Raw genomic sequence first — 18,867 nt, 5'->3', positions numbered from 1 at the left:
AGGAGTGTGTTTTTTTCAGGAAATGCATGTTAATGCTAAAATGGAAGATGATTTGTTTTAAAAAAGTTATTTATTTGAAGAAGGGAGTCCTTGTGAAGGTGGAAAATACTGAATGTCTGCTGAGATTTTTAATTTTTAAAAAGCATGTGCTGCCCCCTGCTGGTTGGCTCTTTTCTATTTTTTACTTGGATTTCTTTTAGCCTGAGCTGCATCACCATATGGAAACTCTGTCAAGCATGCTAAATTCAGATTGCATTTTACAGCCATAGAGGGACACATGCGGCCATTTTTATAGATAAATATTCCAGAGAGAAATATATTAGGGCATATTGGATGATTTTGGTCATGTGGGATGGTATTTATTGGAGTGAACGACATTTCAGTTGATCATTTAACTGTCAAGTATTCACTGGTTTCAAAGATTTAGGACAGGGTTTTCCTTTTTTATATTAGTTTTATATTACTATAAATTGTAAAATCTTTGGGTTGTGGGCTGCTGGTCAGATAAAACATGCCATTTTAAAAAGTCATCATGGGCTCTGGGACATTGTGATGGGCATTTTGTGCTATTTTCAGATTTTTGTTTGTGCTGTTTTTGTACATATGACTAAATCAGTGATTCGCTGTGCCTGTCACTCTGCCAAGGACTTCGTAAAAAGTTGAAATATATTTGTATTTATTTTTACAAAAGGCAAAAATTTAAATTTATATATCTTTAGTAGTTAATAGATCCTTTTTTGTTAATCTAACAAATTGTATATTATGTGTGTGTGTGTTCTGAAATGCACTTCAAATCAGCCCTTTTCTTATGGGTATTCTTTAAGATGGTGAAAATATTCATATTATATTTCTAATACATTTCTCTTGTTCTTTTGCATAACTAAGACTATAGAAGTGTAAAAAAAAATAGGCTACGTCAAATTATTCCAAATATTATACATTAGGGGGTCCCCGGTATATTCTCTATCTTCTAAGGGTTCTTTGGCTGAAAAACAATTGAGAACCTCTGGACTTAAGTCATAGTGAAAAAGTGATTTTTTTTCTCACATTTGTTTGTTGATTTAATTTTGAAATTTTAATCTTATCTTAAGATGTCACATCAAAGATGTTATGTGTTATGCTCAGTGGATTTAGAAATTTTGAATAGAACAAACCTCGGAGACACAAGTAGAATATGGAGAAATGACAGTATAAAATGGTGAATTAAAAGAACTGCAAAACAGACCCCTGAAGTTCATCTTTATTCATCATGACCTAAATTCCAAAAACTGGCAAACAATAAAGTAATGCAGAGAGAATCTGAAATCCACCAAATCAAACATCAAAAGTGCTGCATTTACCCAAAACTTTAGCATTTCAGAAAAAAGTTTTGCTTCAAAGCTTATTTCTCGTGTCTGCACACCTCCAATATTTGATCAGTGAAAACAAAATCTGCTTTAGCAGAGAGAAAAACAAACACCAGTTTTGGTCAGTTGCTGGTAATGTAACAAAGTCTTGCATTTTGTGCTTTTTTTGTATTAAGTTCCATTAACTGGAGGTTGCAGAAGGCACATGTGCATCGTTTATTTCATGGAATTGCGCTTTAAGCTTCACTTAGTTTATCTCTGGAAAATAAGACTGTGCAAGCGTACATACAACACATTAAGCTCTCTCTGATCCAAAACAATAACTTTCAGGGAACCTTTAATTCCCATAAAACTGGCAGTGTAAAACCAAAGCCATATTTCATGATTATCTGCTATGTACAGTTCATGAGGACAAGAAATTTGTTTTATTTCCAAGACATCTTAAGGTTTGTAGTGAATTATGGATAAACATGTACGCCAATGCCATATTGGGAGTGTAAACATTGGGAATATTGTGGCCTATAGATTTAAAAGCATGATGTTATGTACACCCAGTTTGTGTGCCTCTCATGTATTAGCATTACATCCGACAGTGGTAACCATCCGTTATATAAATAATTACTCTACAATGTTTGAAAAACCCAGAGGGATTGTTAAACAACACTTTCCGCTGTTCTGTAGATATTTCCAGAATCCTAAGACTCTTCCAACCATCTAGATGGTAAAATATTCTGTCTGCTGCACAATACAAAAAAAACATCTTAGCCAGTTTCCCAAGTTGCAAATCTGTTTCCCAATCCAAAATATGATGGCAACCGGCAAGTCACCTGGATAGAAAACAAGTCGCAAGTTGGGCAACAGTTTTAAAATCTTTTTAATTGTGCAAGCAGACAAAATATTTTTTCATCCAGGTGGTTAAGATAGTCTTAGAGATCCTGGAAATATCTTAGGAGCAGCAGTAAGTGTTGTTTAATGTCCTTCTGGGCTTTTTAAACTATTATTTCTCAGAAAAACAGATGATGTTCACTGTGACTAATGTTAATACATGAGAGGCACAAACTGGGGCTAGCTGTTATGATGCTGTTGATCTACGGGCCATAGCGCTTCATCACTTTATTTGCCATTGTAGCTTTTGTATTTGCATCCGCAGCAGTATGTACAATGTAGTGCAGTTTTTTTTGTTTGTTTTTTTGAGGCAAAAAGGTCACGAGGTGTTCAACCTGGCAACCGGACACAGTTTCCACTAATGCCACAGAGCCCCATTCTGTGCCAGAACAATCAAGCCACACACTGGCATGGGCTCCACTTCTGTTAGTCTTTCCCATCAGCGCTCTCAATCACAGCACATTGGGTAAGTAAAGCGAACAGAGCAGCATGTTCTGTCCCAGAGCTGGGAAGCGTCTGAACGCCTCCCAGGCATCAGAGAAGATGTTGTACTTGAGAAAGACGCGGTGCTCCAGGCTGGTGGGTAGGCTGACGTCCCTGCTCATGATGTAGATGCCGTCGTTGTGCAGCGTGCACGTCAAGTTCAGGCCAGACTTGGACGTGTTCTCCTTCAGCTGGATCCACTCCCCCGTGGAGACATTGTAGGATTGCACTGTCAGCACGTCCTCTGTCTGGCTGGGACGCCGCTGCCGCTGGCCCACCTCCAGCTCATGGGTGTAGCCACCCACCAGGTAGATTGTGTCCTCCACCGACAGCATCTGTTGCTTGCGGATGTGTGCCGGACAGGATCGAAACACCGTCCAGTTGTCAGAGGTGGGACAGTAACGGAGAACACTTGTGTTCCTGTCTGTCAGACACACACACACAAAAAAACATGTTAAACTCAAAGACACAAAACTGAAAGAAACATGTGGCAGCACCAAGGGTGTAGGTCTGGTTTCAGAAAACATGCAGAGCATGAGAAAGTTATTATTTTATTCCTGACATGCTGCGAACAAACCACCTCCACCAACAAAATACCAGTACAGTATGTAGCATGAGGGGTGAATTAAAAAACAAAATTGCTTGCTGCTATTAAAGCATTACTGTTGGCATTCTGTAATAATTGAAAACAAGTCAGATGTATGAGATCGACTTTTTAATCAAGTAATCTAGTTTCCTTCAAAATAGGCCCTCGGGCAGCAATAACTACCATAACATCATATTCACCCAACAATACCAAGGCCCTAATAATTGAATTATATAAGTAATAATATACGACAGTGTCCTCCTGATTTTGAAAATACCAAAGACGGAGGCAAAAAAGCCTTGAGGGGAAGGTATTACTTTATATGTTGCTGACTGTTACCACCATTATTAGCCATCCAGGCCTTCATTTATTTTCACTGCTACTATCACATAAGCAATATTGTAGCATCAAGGCGCACATTGCTTGTTTCAAAGACAGTTTTCACCCTCCTGCAATAAGGCTTTTCAAAAGTCTGCAGGACAAAGGACAAGTGGCCATCACTGTTTTTAATGTGTACCAGTTTATATTGTGTGTAATTGTATGTGTGTAACACTGTGTGTGATAGCGTGACCGTATACGGAGCTGAGTTATACCAACCTCTTGCAGTGTATCCACCCATAACATAGATCATCCCTTGGCATTCACAGGCAGAGAACTCAGCCAGTGGGTTAGGCATCGAGGACACACAGGTCCACCAGTCCTGTTCTGGGCTGTAACACTCCACTGTGCCCAGACTCTGGCCTCCTACAGCGTACATCTTCCCTTGTACTGCCAACAGCTTGAAGTTGGACCTAAAGGAATAGATGCAGTAAGTTAAACATGATTGCCACTATTGATATTTGAGAGAAAATGTGTAGATGTGGTTTTACCTCTTTTGGTTGAGCGGAGCCACCTGGTTCCACTCGTTCCTACAGGGGTTGTAGCAGTGCACCGCAGAGATCTCCTGACTCGTCATCCTGTATCCACCGACTATGAACAGGTAGTTATCGAGGACAGCTGAGCCATATCCTCTGACGTTGATCATATCTGGAGGCAGGTTGTTTGCGAGCGGTTTCCAGCGCTGCTCCACCTCTCCATACCTCAGCATGGACCAGGGTTCATCCTGATCGGGCACGTCCAGGCTACCAAGGTGGCGGTGCCTTTCATGCGCATCTCCCTGACTTGGTCTCTGACAGCAGAGGGGAGGCTGCTGAACTCTGGCCGCCTAAGCATGGGATGATAGTAGCAGCTCATGTATTTGAGGCAAGCATTACGCAGATCATGAGTCCCGTAAACTTCAGAGAGGCTGTACAGCTCCACGCAGTTGTCCAGCCGGATCTCCGAGGTGAGGAGCTTGAGGATGGAGGTGACCTGTAAGAAGGAGGCGGTCTCAATCAGGTCCTCCAGAGTCTCGTTGACAACCTGAACCTTGGAGGTGTTGATGAACTCCAGGACCAGCTCCAGGCCGGGGACACTGAGCCCCTGCAGCTGCACCGAGTCCTCGGTGGACTCCCTCATCCCGGAGCTGTACAGTGCACGAAAGTAGTCGCTCTTCTCTATCAGCTTCTTTTTATTCACCTCGTAGATTTTGTCATCCATGACGATGGCAATAATCTGCTCAGATGACATGGCGAAGCGTGTTTTTATCTTCCAGGCTGAGTTTTGTCTTTGCTCGCCCTTTGTCAGCCTCCCCCGGGAGTCACCGTTTACATTTCACCGGCGAGGGAGCTCTGTGGCCGGTCTATATATGGTAATGTTCAGCCCATAGATAGCCATGGAGCAACTTTCGTTAGCCGTGGAAGCTTACCAGGTAGTTACATAGAGAAGAGATGATGCTGCTGCTAAAACTAGCCCAAAGTACCTTTTCCTCGCATTAGCATTCCTCGACAGTCCGTTAAAAACTCGCTCCAGTATCTAAATAGTGTAGTTTATTTCTAACATTGGCAGTAACCTTTCCCATTGCATTTTATAAGCCTTTAGCGGGACAGCGCCGAGCTGTCAAATGTAAACTGTTTTGATTCTGCACTATACGTCACATCCGGTTTTCATACTTCTTCGTGAGGATATTTCTGCAGAGCTGTTGTTTGCTGCTGTCACCTGCCGGTAAATGGACAAATTGCTCCACATCTAAAAACATACATATGTTCACAAAATAAATAAAATATAAAACCAAATAATAAAAAAACACAGTCTCTGCAGCATTTGAAGAAAATATCTATTTAACTAGCATTTAAAAAAACTAAAAGTTAACATAACTTATTTCCTTGATGGTCCTGCACCAAAATCAAGATTGCAGATTTAGTTATTGTGTAATACTTTATACAAGTTGTAGGCTACATAAAATATGAAATAGATTCACTCACCTCGACTCGTTCCATTTACTTTAAGTTTTCACACCTGTTACTCTACTGTTCAAAATTGACAAAAAGACAAAAAGAAAAAGAATAATAGATACCACAATCATAAAACAACAACAGAGTTATATTATTAATAGTATATTATAATTATAAGCCTAGTTATATATATTTTTTAAATGTCATTTTATAATAAATAAAATAAAATAAATAATTTTCCCAGCAGAAATTTCAACCAGCTTGCATCCTGGACTTAACTCTGATTCCGTCTCCGTACTACACTTTTGTTTTGAAAAATAATTTCAGTACACTATAGTTTAAACCAGTGACTGTGTGTATAATACCACCAATTCGAGTTGCACTGCAGTGGTTTGTCATGAGTTTACCAGCATGGGTTACATACTAAATGTAATGTATGTATTTGCTCTTGTTGTCTTTTAAATGTCATTTCATGTCTTCTGTAAATCACTTTTTGTTTGAATGGTACTGTACAAACTAGGGTTGGGTATCGTTTGGTTTTTTTTCAATTCCGGTGCTAAATCGATACTTTTAAAACGGTGCCGGTGCCTAAACGGTGCCTGAACCGGTACTTTTCAATAAAGTTAAAAAAAAAAGAAGAAGAAAAAAAAAAGTGTAGTAAACAACAGTCAGTGACTTGTTTATTGCTAAGGCCATGGTCAAAATTCAAGATTTAATAATAATGTAATAACTATAACAATAACAATAACTTATTTCACCAGTAAATTGCTGTTGAACCCCAGATGGGAAAAGGGTATTTTACAATTACTGTGAATGCACCACAAGGCTACCTGTTTTAAGTGAATCTGTGTTGTTTAATTCCGACAATGGCAGCTGCAAGTGAACGCACCGTCTGTGTTGTTTAATTCCGACAACGGCAGCTGCGAGTGAACGCACCGTCTGTGTTGTTTAATTCCGACCATATAAACATACTGTATATCTATGAATTTCAACAACGGCAGCTGCTGACAGACTGTTACATCCCGCTGTTGAAGTCCTCCACAGTGAAATACAGTCACACTTTACACTGTTTAACGTTAGCTGTCAGCATTTTAACCGTGATTAATCCAGCTGCTAGCTAAAGGTAGGCTAACGTTACATGCTGTCAGGTGTAGTGTAAAGTCGAGCACCGAAATGAGGCACCGAAACTTTTGTTCTTATTCGGTCTCGTTACTACCGTTTACGTCGGCACCGGTTCCCTATTGGCACCGAGTTTTGGTACCCATCCCTAGTACAAACAAACTTGCCTCTCCTCGTCTTAAATAATTTGAAATCCTCATTTTCCTACACAGGGACGGAAAAACTTGCAGGTTTCGAACCAATGTCCTGAGTTCACTGGCATGGCATGGCTCACAATCAGGGAATCCTTTTTGTAAATAATATATATATTTTTTAAAATTGAACCATTAAATTAAGACCAAAGATGAAAAAAATCTCCACAACTTTAATTAATTTGATTCCTAATCTAAAATAAAAAAAATATTTACAGCAGATAACATTTATTACAGGTGGGTTTGGAGGATTTGGTGACAAATGGCAATGGATGTAGGAGATTAAATTATGTTTTTTATCAGATCAACACATTTGTAATAAATCTGAACGTGGACTTTGTAACTACATTGTATTGCACAATTGAAGTGTTATTCTCAAAGCTCCTACTTATTTGTCAGTGCAGAGTTATAATAAGCTCAGCAGCCAGCAGGCCTGCTCCCTGTTGTCTATATCCAGCTGTCAATCAAGATAAAGTGTGTCTTATCACACTCGTGGCGTCACTGTCTGAAAGGGTTTAGCTGAGGGAGTAGTGAAAAGACCAATAATTCTACAGGCTGTGACAGGCGGTGGGTGGTGCCTTCAAAATAAAAGCATAGAGCTTGAGCTCAAATATTAATGTGCTACAATTTTACTCAACAGCTTCACCGGTGTCGATATGTTAAATCTGTAATGAAACATAAAGGAGCAGTTAACCCACTTTTATCAATAACAGCATATAGTTTTTATTTTCTAATTTTAGAGTCACTTTAGGGTTGAATATGGAGTTTCTGGGTAGAAATACTGTATAAATTCTTAGCCTTAAGACTCAAAAAACTAAAGATTTAAATATTTGAATTTGACAAAAGATTAGGGCTGCAATTAGCAAATATTTTCATGATTAATCAATATGAGGAATAATGTCTAGTTTAGTCAATTAATTTGTCTAATGTCAGAAAATAGTGAAAAAATGCCCTTGGTGAGTTATTCAAATTACTTGTTTAATCCAAAAAACAGCTAAACTCAAAGATGTTTACTATCATAGGCTATATGATAAGGAACAGCATTAAATGTTCACATTTTGTGAAGGCTGAATCAGCAAATGTTTGGCATTCTTGCTTAAAATGATGAATGAATTATCCAAATAGTTGCCCGTTAATTTTCTGTCGATCTATTTTTGATTAATCAGCTAATCCTTTCATGAATTATTGTTAGACAAAAATCTACATAAAACTAATTAACTAAAATCCTCCCATGAATCATAAATTAAAAGTATTACCATTTTCATACTAGCACCTTTCTTAAATATTGATTACACAAAATTACATTGTGTGAATTAAAACACAAGGAATTACCATAAATAATAATAAGCTAATGCGAATAATAGTACATAAGAATATTTTAAAAATAATAAGGATACATTACACTGTGCCAAATCTTGTCGTTTACTTCAAATCTTTATTCTGACTATTTATTCTAGGGCTAACTGGAGTTTTAATTTGAAAGCTGAGACCGGAATTATGTAAATGGAAATATTTTTTACACCGTCTGACTTGACGGCAGTGTGGGTGGAGGGTAAATAGACAGGCAGGCAGGCGCATCAATGACAGGAACACCACCACATAAACACTCACCGCTCGGCCTGTTTCATGTTTCTGGCTCCAGGCAGCGAACAGCCGGCTGTTTGTGATCCGAGCTGAGGATGCGGGAGCAGGTGTGGGCCTCCTGGTTCCCCCGCTGCCTTGTACTCATCATCACCGCTCACACATCATCTGTTTCCGCCGACCTGCTGCGGCCGTGCGATGAGGTGAGTGCGCTTATTATAAGCTGTAAAATATCCTGATACTACTTCTAAACATTTAAAAAAAAAAATATATATATATATATATATATATATATATATATATATATATATATATTATTCTAATCTAGAAATGACGTTTATCACACAGCCTATTCTGATGTGATAACATTTTCAAGTCAAGAAAATGGCCATACATGCAGGAATCTAGCCTACAACCACATTAGATAAAGGCTTCTCATAATGCACAATAATAAAATACAAGTCGTTTTCCATTTTTATATATTGGTGTAACACTGGATCTAAGCGAGAGCACACGGTCCTTTACACGTCGCTGATCGTCTTAATGCGGTTGCTGTTGACCAGAAACACGCTCCATAACGAGATGACGCTGTCTGCTGGCTTCCATCCCTTCTCTCCGCAGCCTCCAGCAGTGGTGGAAGAAGTAGGCTACTCAGATCTTTTACTTGAGTAAGAGTAACAATACCACAGTGTAGAAAATATTCTGTTACAAGTAAAAATCATGCATTTACATTTTAAGTGAAAGTAGCCTACACAAATATTAGCATCATGTTATACTTAAAGAATCGTACATCATTTATGTTACTGGATTATAATTGGTGATGCATTAGTGTGTTCATCATTTTATTGTTGCAGCTGGTTAAGGTGGAGCTAATCTTAATTATTTTATATACGTTTATCTGCTGGGTTGTGAATTTCCCCACCAGCATACAGTTTTATCTTAATCTATAATATCACATCATACTTTATTGGTTGATCATATTTTGTATTATTAATCTGAATCTGCAAACTACAGTTATCAAATAAACATACAATATTTGCCTCTGAAATACATCAGATAGCTGCTGGATTTAGAATGATAGATGAATTATATGAATGATAGAATAGATGAGATGACATTCAATTTTACCAAATTTAACCAATCTTTCAGTGAGTTTGTCCAGTGATGATCTAAATTCAGATTCACTTTTCCACTCTGAGAAGAACACAATTTCCATTTACACGTTAGTAATTTTCTGGATGTTTTTGGCATCAAACATTTATACAAAATATCAGCAGTCCAAAAAGTGTAGTGTCCATTTTTTCCTTACTACACACATCCCAAAACCCCCAGTCCTATAATCTCTCGACCCAGAGCTCATAGCGTTGAATTTTATCTCCTGCCCCCCTTCTCTCTTCTTCTCATCAGTCTCCATGACAACCAGTGTGAGTCACCTGGGAGACCAGCGAAACAGCTAATGTCTTTTTTTATCAGCTAACCTTTTCCCCTAACTGTTGAGCACATTAGCACTGGTAACAGCCCTCTTGTTTGTCCAGTGGACAGCAGGTGAATCTCAGCCATGCTACATGTTAATAAAGTGGTCAAACCTCACGTGGCAATCCAAATGTTTGTGTGTGTGTTGGGGGGGTAGCATGAATGGCCATTTTTGTTGTTGCAGAAAGGTGATTAGTCGCTTGTAGAGCTCAAGCTTATCTGTCTCACACACATCCTGCAATCTGCAAACCGTCTCTGATTAATTCCCCCGTACACACGTCGCAGGTAATTTCTGTGATTGTTCCAGTTTAATCAGCTGCTATTTAGATGTACGTGCTCTGCTGCAGCCATCTGCCTGCATGCGCTGATGATTTGTCTGTCAGATGGAGATCTGCCAGAGCGAGGCTTTGGACTCGAAGGAAGTCACATTAAAAGTACAAACCAGGCTCTATTTGATTCTGCAAGATTGCATCAAGTAGAAAACAGATTTGAAGGCTTTGACATTTAGGTATTCAAAGGTGAAATGAGAAAGAGAGGAAGCAAGACATTGAATATCAATATAAAATCTGCTTGCTGTCCTCCTGCATCATTTTTACAGCTGTAACATACCTGAAGTCCACATCTAAATACCACTATGGCAGAAAATATCATATGAAATTGCAATAATAATTTCACACATAGGCTAGCTGTTTTTCCCCTGTTTCCAGTCTTTATGCTAAGCTAACTGACCGTAGCTTAATATCGTATCAATTTTCTCACCTAACTCTGCAAATATGCGCATGGTATTTCCCAAAATATCAAACTTTTCTTGTAATAAATAATAAAGTGTATTTAGAGAGCATTTTTCTCAGAATCATAATAAAAATATCTTTGCACACATACACCGTCAGAGGGCTACAAAACTTGAATAAAAGTAGAAAAAACCCTGCACAATTTCTTGCTTACTGGAGGTTTATTTCATATTTATTTAATACAGTGTTTTGGTCCAAATAATATACCTGTCGATGAAGATTGTTTAGACAAAACAAAATGTATTAAATGAATATGAAATAAACAAGATGAGTTATGAAAGTGTGCCAGAGTTTTATTCTTTATTATGAGGGTTTTTCTTAAATTAAGTGCTTAAAAAGTAAGAGGGATATAGAATCAAACATGTTTAAAGGCAGTTTGGGGAAAAAAATAAAATATGTTGAAACCAGCAAGTCTGTAATGTATGTTAGATCTTGTAAAATGTGTATCTTGTACTTTACCTTAATTTCCTTTGGGATAAATAATATCTCTATCTATCTGTCTGTCTGTCTGTCTGTCTGTCTGTCTGTCTGTCTATCTATCTATGAAAACTGTTCATTACCGTAATTATTACCATAACATTAACTCTAGCTCTTGTTTCTATGGAGATTAAATAAAAGCAGCTCATTATAGTTTGCTTTGGACAAAATGTCCTAAATAAATATTCAATATCTTCAAATGATTAGTATAATGTCACATAGTCTTTGGAAAGAAGCGACTGCACAGATGACCGGATGTTGTGCTCTTAAAGGAACATTAGTGTTCCAGTGGTTGGTTGCCGCGGTGATCGGGGTCAACCACCACTTTTACACTGAAAGCAGCTTCATGCTCACAAAAAGGGGTGTGTGTCCAGTGCTATATGTGATGCTTTGAACTAAACATCGGCATTCTTACATTCTCACACTGACAATGCTAATGTGCCCGATGTTTAGCATGAAGCAAAGAATCGGACGATTGGAAACTTTGACCTGATGGCCAATTCATCCCAAGCAGGGCATGAATGTGTTTACCAAAACGTCCTGGCAATCCATCCAATAGTTGTTGAGAGATTTTACTCAAAACCACGATTGTGAACATCATTGAGGCGCTAAAGGAAAAGTAGGGGGATCACCAAAATCAGTATGCTTTATCCTCTGGGGACCATGAATGTCAGTACAAAATGTAATGCCATTCCATTGAATAGCTGCTGAGATATTTCAGTCTGAACCAAAGTGCTCCATTGGATGGTGTATTGATCTTTGTGTGTATCTATATGTGTGTTCTGCAGACAGACTACTACTACCAGTACACAGAGTGTGACAGCACAGAGTCACGATGGAGGGTCGCCATCCCTCTCAATCCAAGCTCCTGCTCAAACCTTCCACCTCCAATCAGAGGAACAGACTGCTGTAAGCACTGTGTGTGTGTGTGTGTGTGTGTGTGTGTGTGTGTGTGTGTGTGTGTGTGTGTGTGTGTGTGTGTGTGTTCATCTTTATCTGTGTGTACTTGCATGTCAGTGTGACCCTCTTTTTCCTCACTGCCTCACAGCTTTCTCATGTACGGCTGGGAAGTTCTTAGAGATGACTACACAGCAGTGCACGCCATGTGTGGCCGGCTCCTATTCGCTGGGCAGCGGCCTACGTTTTGACCAGTGGGACGCCATCCCTGCAGGCTTCACCAGCCTGGCCAGCTTCTTGGACCCCGGGCCAAATGGAGAGGACATTCTGGCCTGCAACAGGTGACACAAACACTCACTGACAATACCTTCCTCCCAGGATAACATGGATTTGAGCATACAGCCATTGTTCTTTTTTTGCTGGCTTGCTGATTGTGTTTTGTCCGTGCTGCAGCTCATCATGGACGCCACAGGGTGTGTATCTGGAGTCAAACCGCGACGAGTGTACAGTGTCTTTGGTTTACGCCGTCCATCTGGAGAAACAGGGCTCCGTCTCCTTCACCTACCAGTACCCCGACAACAACATCTTCTTTGAGTTCTATGTAAGCACCTCTAACTGCTTCCTACTGTACAATACAGCCTAATATATTTAGATTTATTCGTTTGCCAATATGTCTGAAAAATATTTTTTTTTATGGCTAAGCTACGATATTAACATGTGTTCAGGTCCAGAACGAGCAGTGTCAAGAAATGGCCCAGACTGATGATCAGAAGTGGATTAAAGTCACCAACAATGGAGAATGGGACTCACACACAGTGAGTATCTGACTCCGCTTGTGTTAGTAGGGGCTGCATTATAGTTTGTGTTTGCTTCACCGGGTGCGTGTTTTTTTATTTTATTTTTTTTATTTTTAGGTGAATCTGAAGTCCGGTACGAACATCCTGTATTGGAGAACCACCGGCATCCTGGTGGGAGGGAAGATGGTCAAACCCGTGCTGCTCAAGAACATCCAAATAGAGGGTAAAGCATAAGTCAAACACACAATAAGGCAGTAAGTTTTATGAAGATACATTCCAAAAAATTGGTTCTCAGATGTAAATTATAAATATAAATATGTCCAGGTGTGGCCTACACATCGGAGTGTTTCCCGTGCCGGCCTGGCTGGTTCAGCTCGGCCCCCGGCTCATCATCCTGTCAGCCGTGTGCCAGCAACACCTTCTCCATAAAGGGGGCATCCTCCTGTACAACCTGCCCTGAACACTACTACTCACGTATGTACACATGAAACAACAGTAGTATGTCACTAGTTGTCTGTTGTTAGCTTAATTATATCCAGTGAGAAGTGGTAAAGAAAGATTTGGGTAAGTTATAAAACCAAAAGTAAGTTTTGCTTTAATAAAAAAAACTAATTTACTCAGTTTTATTTTTTTTTTAATCAGCCAATCCTCCTCTTCAATTGAGCACAGCTAGTTTATTGTGTACTGTCCGAACATTTGGACAAATTGTAGTTTGATGCTTTGGCAACATTGTTCTTTGAATTGATTAAAATGTAGCCTTTAAATACGATTATGTTCTGCACTTTGTATTTGCACATCGGTCAACAGGTACTTGATAATATCTATAGCTATATTGGCTGAACTCTGCTATTGACTTATAATATACGGTATATAAAAAGATATAACTAATGTTTCATGTTTGTGTTAACCCTAAACGTTTTACATTCTCTTCTGTAAAGTAAAAAAATAGTAATTTGGATTTACCGAGCATTACATTCTGGTTGTGCGTGTTTTCTCTGCATCACTGTGCACTGGATCATCGTTGTCTCCTCCACCTCTGTCAGATGAAGGATGGGCAGAGTGTAAGGTGAGGCCGCCGTGCTCAGAGAAGGATTACTTCCAAATCCACACGGCCTGCGACAGCGAAGGGAAGGTCAGTAGCATCCACACGTTTCACATTTCACACACACGCACACACACACACACACACACACACACACGTTACTACACAAGGACAGGTACACCTGTCAAAAATGAATTGACAATTCTGTTGTTTTTTGTTTAAATTTCTAGGTTAACGTACCCAAACTAAATACAATACAAGACAATTTGGAAATATAAAGACTTTTAACAACATACATACAACACCCATGATTGGTTTTATATTTAAAACATGATAAACATTCCTGTTTATCTTTGGTCTAATGTTTACACTTAACAAAAGGACATGTAATAAATGATGCCTGTTTGCATGTATCCTGTGAATTTCCTTAACGCACTGCTTATTCACACAGAAGGAGAATGCTGCCTGTTTTTACTGCATTACATTTAAATTGATAATAAACAGTGGATACGTTCTGTCAGCTCTTTCAGGGTGTTACTGTATCAGAAACTAGAGAAGTCACACAATGTGATGAGAAAGGAAATGACGACTTAGTGAACATGTAATCTGATCCAAAGTCAACTTCCTTGGCACTCGTCCACAACCTTGAGCTGTTTTGATCCACATCACTGAAAGCGCTGAGTAAACATGATGATTAAAGAACAGAAATGAAACGCATATCTATTGTTGATAGTGTAGTTTTTTTTTTTTTTTGTATCTCAGTCTGTATTACTCCAGGTACATTTACATTTCTTCTATATTTGTATATTCGTAAAGCCCCTCTATTAGAATATTCTTTCCCACCCTGATCATAACTTCTTCTTTTTTTACTTGTGTATTGTGTTCGATTGCTGTATGGTTGGTGGCAAACCAGTTTCCCTATCGGGATTAATAAAGTTTTTTCAATTCAATTCAATTCAATTCAACTTCTGTGATTTGTCGGTTACAGACGCAGGTGTTGTATCGTTGGGTGGAGCCAAAAATCTGTGTGGAGAACATCACAGGGGCCGTGGAGCTGCCTGTGACGGGACAGAGAGAGCCCTGCCCCCCCTGCAACCCCGGCTACTACAACAGCAACGACTCCACCTGTTTGCCCTGCCCACCTGGAACCCACTCAAACGGCACCCACGGTAAACCTGCTCACACCTGGCACGTACTGTTACCCAAGCAGTGGTGCTGTTTTCATATAATTTGAATCTGTATTTAGCTAAGGAAAGTCAACTAAACACCTAAGCCGAGGTGACTCAGATGGATTATCCACTCCTGAAAAAATGTTCTTGTGCAAACATAATGTTTTACCAAAGAGTAAAAATACCATTGTTGTGTCTAAATAAAGCTTTTGTGTGTGTGTGTGTGTGTGTGTGTGTGGGTGTGGGTGGGTGGGTGTGTGTGTGGTTGTGTGTGTGGGTGCCAGTCTGCACTAAGTGCCCTGCAGGTACCGAGCCAGTGTTAGGTTACGAGTATAAATGGTGGAATGTACTGCCCTCCAACATGAAGACTTCCTGTTTCAACGTGGGCAACTCCAAATGTGACGACATGAATGGTGAGCACAGTAACAGAGGCACTAGAACAATAAGTGTTCACACCTCACAAAATAATTTACAATTGAGTTAGAATCAAATGTACTTACTGATACAACATAAAAGATCTGTCATCTAGAATCGGTGAGATAATGTGTTTGCATCATGTCTGTTGTTCCTCAGGATGGGAGGTTGCAGGGGACCACATCCGCAGTGGAGCAGGCAGTTCAGATAATGACTACCTCATCCTTAGCCTGCATGTGCCTGGCTTCAAGTAAGTCTGTGTGCTTTCTTTCTGGGGAGATCTGATTGTTTCTGTGACATATTTGTAATTCTCTATGCAAGTGTGGACACCATAGAAAGAGAAAATCAAGAGAGCTGTCTTAACAGAGAAAAAGAGGTTTTGCAGGAAGTAATTGCCGGCTAAAATCCACTTAACAATACAGTATTTCTATTCTATTTCTATGTCTATATCATCTTAGTCTCTGCCTGTGTTTGTGTTTTTGGTGGCAGGGTCCCAGCCTCACTTTCAGGGATGACCGGCAGCGAGTTTGGCTCAATAACCTTTGTGTTTGAGACCATCTGCTCTGGCGACTGTGAGCTCTACTTCATGATGGTGTGTGCTTTGATTGTGTGTGTTTGGAGCAGAAAAGTAGTAATTAGGGGACTTATTTTACCAGCAAGCCAGAATAATCACGTTTGTCTCACTGTGGTCCAGTTTATTACAGTGTTCTGCAGATTGTTTAGTGATCCAACCTGTATTTTCCCCATCTAACTGTTTTCCTGCGACGCCCCCTGCAGGATGTGAACAGGAAGAGTACCACAGTGGTGGAGTCCTGGGAAGGCAGTAAAGGGAAACAGTCCTACTCACACAGCATGACCAGGAACGACTCTGTCTCATATACATGGGCCTTCCAGAGGACTAACCATGCTCTGGACGTAAGTGAACTCACACACACATGAAGTACCTTATTCCCTTTCATTTAAACCCTTGGCATGCCATTCGCGTGCATGAAGGTATAATTAAATAGTTTGTCAAATTATTACTAGCATTAATGCTACTGTACGAGGAAGTGCAAATATGACAATAAATGCACTTTCTAGGGTTGCCACCTCTTAGTCGATTAGTCGACTAATCGGTCGTTTTGGTCTTAGTCGACTAAGATTTCTTTAGTTGATTAGTCATTTTTTATGCTTATTCATGCTTAATTACTCATTTCCAAGAAACTTATGTGCACATTTATGGTAAATACAAGATTTAAAGTGGTGCTTTTGCAGGATTAATTGTGGAGAAACTCAGTTTTACAGATGGTTAATTAACTACATTTATATTGTGCTTTTCTAGTCTTAACCACCTCTCAAAGCGCACAGCTCTGTCAATTAAATCAACTAATTGATTGGTCGACAAAATCGTATAAGTGTTAGTAGACTAAGAATTTCTTTAGTCGAGGACAGCCCTTGCACTTTCATTATATATCAAGATTATATACCTCAACATATGTGTCTATCCTGTGTATGTATGTTTGTAGGTGCGTCATTATGTCAGTGACATGGTGAAGCTGTACTCCATCAGCGTGACAAACGTCCTGGATGGGGTGGCGTCATCATGTCGGGCCTGCGCTCTGGTACCCCAGAACTCCCAGCGGGCCGGCTCGTCCTGCGTCCCCTGCCCTGCAGGATTTTACATCGACAGAGACACCAACCGGTGCCAGGAGTGTCCGCCTAACACACACCTGGCAGGGCGCCACACCTACGGCCAGGATGCATGTGTCGCCTGTGGGCCCGGAAGTATTAGCAACAAGGTAGAGAGACCTCCTCCTCTGGGTTTTTTTTGTACAAGTGCTGATATTATTCCTGAGTTTTGGTACAGACACCAAAACAATCCTTATTTTGATAATTTAGTTTGAGAAATATTAATAGGTTTTTCTATCTTAAACCTTACTTTTTCATCAAACAAAAGAAAAGTTGTGTGTTGTTGTCAGAACACAAGCAGCCACACAAAATGTTTTACTAAAGAGAAAAGTCTATGATTTTAAATTAAATTAGGAACTATCTGATACAAGCATAAGAAAACAAGATTACTAATCTGACATTGTGCTAAGGAAATGTTGATGTTTAATACCCAGTCCTACTCTGGGTTTTATCAATAAGCAGTGATTTGTTTAAGCCAGAGTGTCTCACCCTTGGGATTGGGAGTGCTTTTTGGGCCACGTAAAACTACTAAAACCAATATATTACCATTTTTTTTAAATAGTTTTTATATTATATTTCTACATGAACCCTTTGGAGCTCTCGCCATGGTTCTGAAAACAAAATAGAAAGAACACATATGAAAACTTGACATGTTTGGTTGGAGAATTTCGCAATTAAAATGTGGTGTCAGGGGCCGGATCAATTTATAAAAATCCTGTTCTGTGCTAAGCCACTATAGGCTTGATTTACTATTTATTATAGAGGACATGAAAGATGTTTATAGGAACAAAAAAACCTCTTAACTTACTAAATTGACTGTAAATAACAGCAATAAAAAAACAAAACTTTTATTTTACTGTAAAGCAGTGATAACAGATTATTACATTAAACAGAAACATGTTAAATAAAAATGGGATGTTGCAAATCACTAATTAAATAACCACTTAACATTTATTTTATTTATTGATTTTACTCATTATTTATCATTATCAATAGTTTGTACTGTCCATAGTGCATCTAATATGTTGCATGTTCATTTTTTTTCTTTTCTTTCAGGAACACTCTCGTTGCTACAGCGACTGCTCCTTCTCCCACACAGAGAACAACCGTACGCTGACCTTTGACCTCAGCTCCCTGAGCGCCCCGGCCCAGCTGACCATCGGGCCGAGTTTCACCTCTAAAGGAACAAAGTACCTTCACCTGTTCAACATCAGCCTGTGTGGCCACGAGGTAATATCATCGTATATTAGCAACAGTTGCTATTCCAGTGCAGTTCGAGATCTGAGATTAGAGATTCCTTTAAAGCCTCTGAACACCCACGCAGATGATTATAGTTACTCTGGCTGATTAGACCTCTGCTCAGGTTTAAAGTGGGCTGGAGCTTAGATGGGAATTTATTAGGTCACAAATCTTTTCTACTAATAAGAATGATGAAACTGTAATTTGTCCTGCCCTAACTGACTCAGGAAGACGTCAATCAATCACTCTAAACACACCCACACAGTCCTAGGAAGAGGTCAAATCCGCAAGATTAACTGAAAACACCTGTATGGGTGTTCAGGGCATTTAACTGGATGCTTTATTTTTGGGTGGGGATCAAAGAATGGAGACTTATTCTGCCGTTGCACTCATGGTT

General features: G+C 39.4%; 2 protein-coding genes across 4 annotated transcripts in view; one reads left to right on the top strand and one right to left on the bottom strand.

Annotated features, from left to right (window-relative positions):
* The window catches only part of LOC114549817 (UPF0577 protein KIAA1324-like), a 63,881-nt gene that overhangs the window by 39,796 nt on the left and 5,218 nt on the right, over window positions 1-18,867 (top strand). The window contains exons 3-18 of one of the 3 annotated variants that reach the window (XM_028570065.1): window positions 3,948-4,108; window positions 8,565-8,706; window positions 12,033-12,153; window positions 12,293-12,482; window positions 12,595-12,742; window positions 12,867-12,956; window positions 13,056-13,161; window positions 13,263-13,412; window positions 13,982-14,070; window positions 14,969-15,149; window positions 15,434-15,562; window positions 15,723-15,813; window positions 16,053-16,155; window positions 16,341-16,478; window positions 17,069-17,341; window positions 18,288-18,461. In XM_028570065.1, coding sequence (XP_028425866.1) covers window positions 8,602-8,706; window positions 12,033-12,153; window positions 12,293-12,482; window positions 12,595-12,742; window positions 12,867-12,956; window positions 13,056-13,161; window positions 13,263-13,412; window positions 13,982-14,070; window positions 14,969-15,149; window positions 15,434-15,562; window positions 15,723-15,813; window positions 16,053-16,155; window positions 16,341-16,478; window positions 17,069-17,341; window positions 18,288-18,461 — 2,088 coding nt within the window. In that variant the 5' untranslated portion in view covers window positions 3,948-4,108; window positions 8,565-8,601. Of the gene's footprint in view, window positions 1-3,947; window positions 4,109-6,697; window positions 6,736-8,564; window positions 8,707-9,069; window positions 9,146-12,032; window positions 12,154-12,292; window positions 12,483-12,594; window positions 12,743-12,866; window positions 12,957-13,055; window positions 13,162-13,262; window positions 13,413-13,981; window positions 14,071-14,968; window positions 15,150-15,433; window positions 15,563-15,722; window positions 15,814-16,052; window positions 16,156-16,340; window positions 16,479-17,068; window positions 17,342-18,287; window positions 18,462-18,867 lie in introns of those variants that run through there. The other 2 variants (XM_028570066.1, XM_028570067.1) reach the window with 2 other exon arrangements.
* On the bottom strand, window positions 1,234-5,678 carry klhl42 (kelch-like family, member 42). Its single transcript, XM_028570069.1, is given in 5 exon segments — window positions 1,234-3,138; window positions 3,898-4,091; window positions 4,170-4,419; window positions 4,422-5,406; window positions 5,643-5,678. Coding segments are annotated over 4 exon segments (1,386 nt in total). The 5' UTR covers window positions 4,909-5,406; window positions 5,643-5,678; the 3' UTR covers window positions 1,234-2,683.

The sequence above is a fragment of the Perca flavescens genome, chromosome 23 (assembly GCF_004354835.1).
Source record: "Perca flavescens isolate YP-PL-M2 chromosome 23, PFLA_1.0, whole genome shotgun sequence".
Classification (NCBI taxonomy): domain Eukaryota; kingdom Metazoa; phylum Chordata; class Actinopteri; order Perciformes; family Percidae; genus Perca; species Perca flavescens.
Note: the sequence above shows the minus strand (reverse complement) of the source record. Positions and strands in the feature narration are given on the sequence as shown.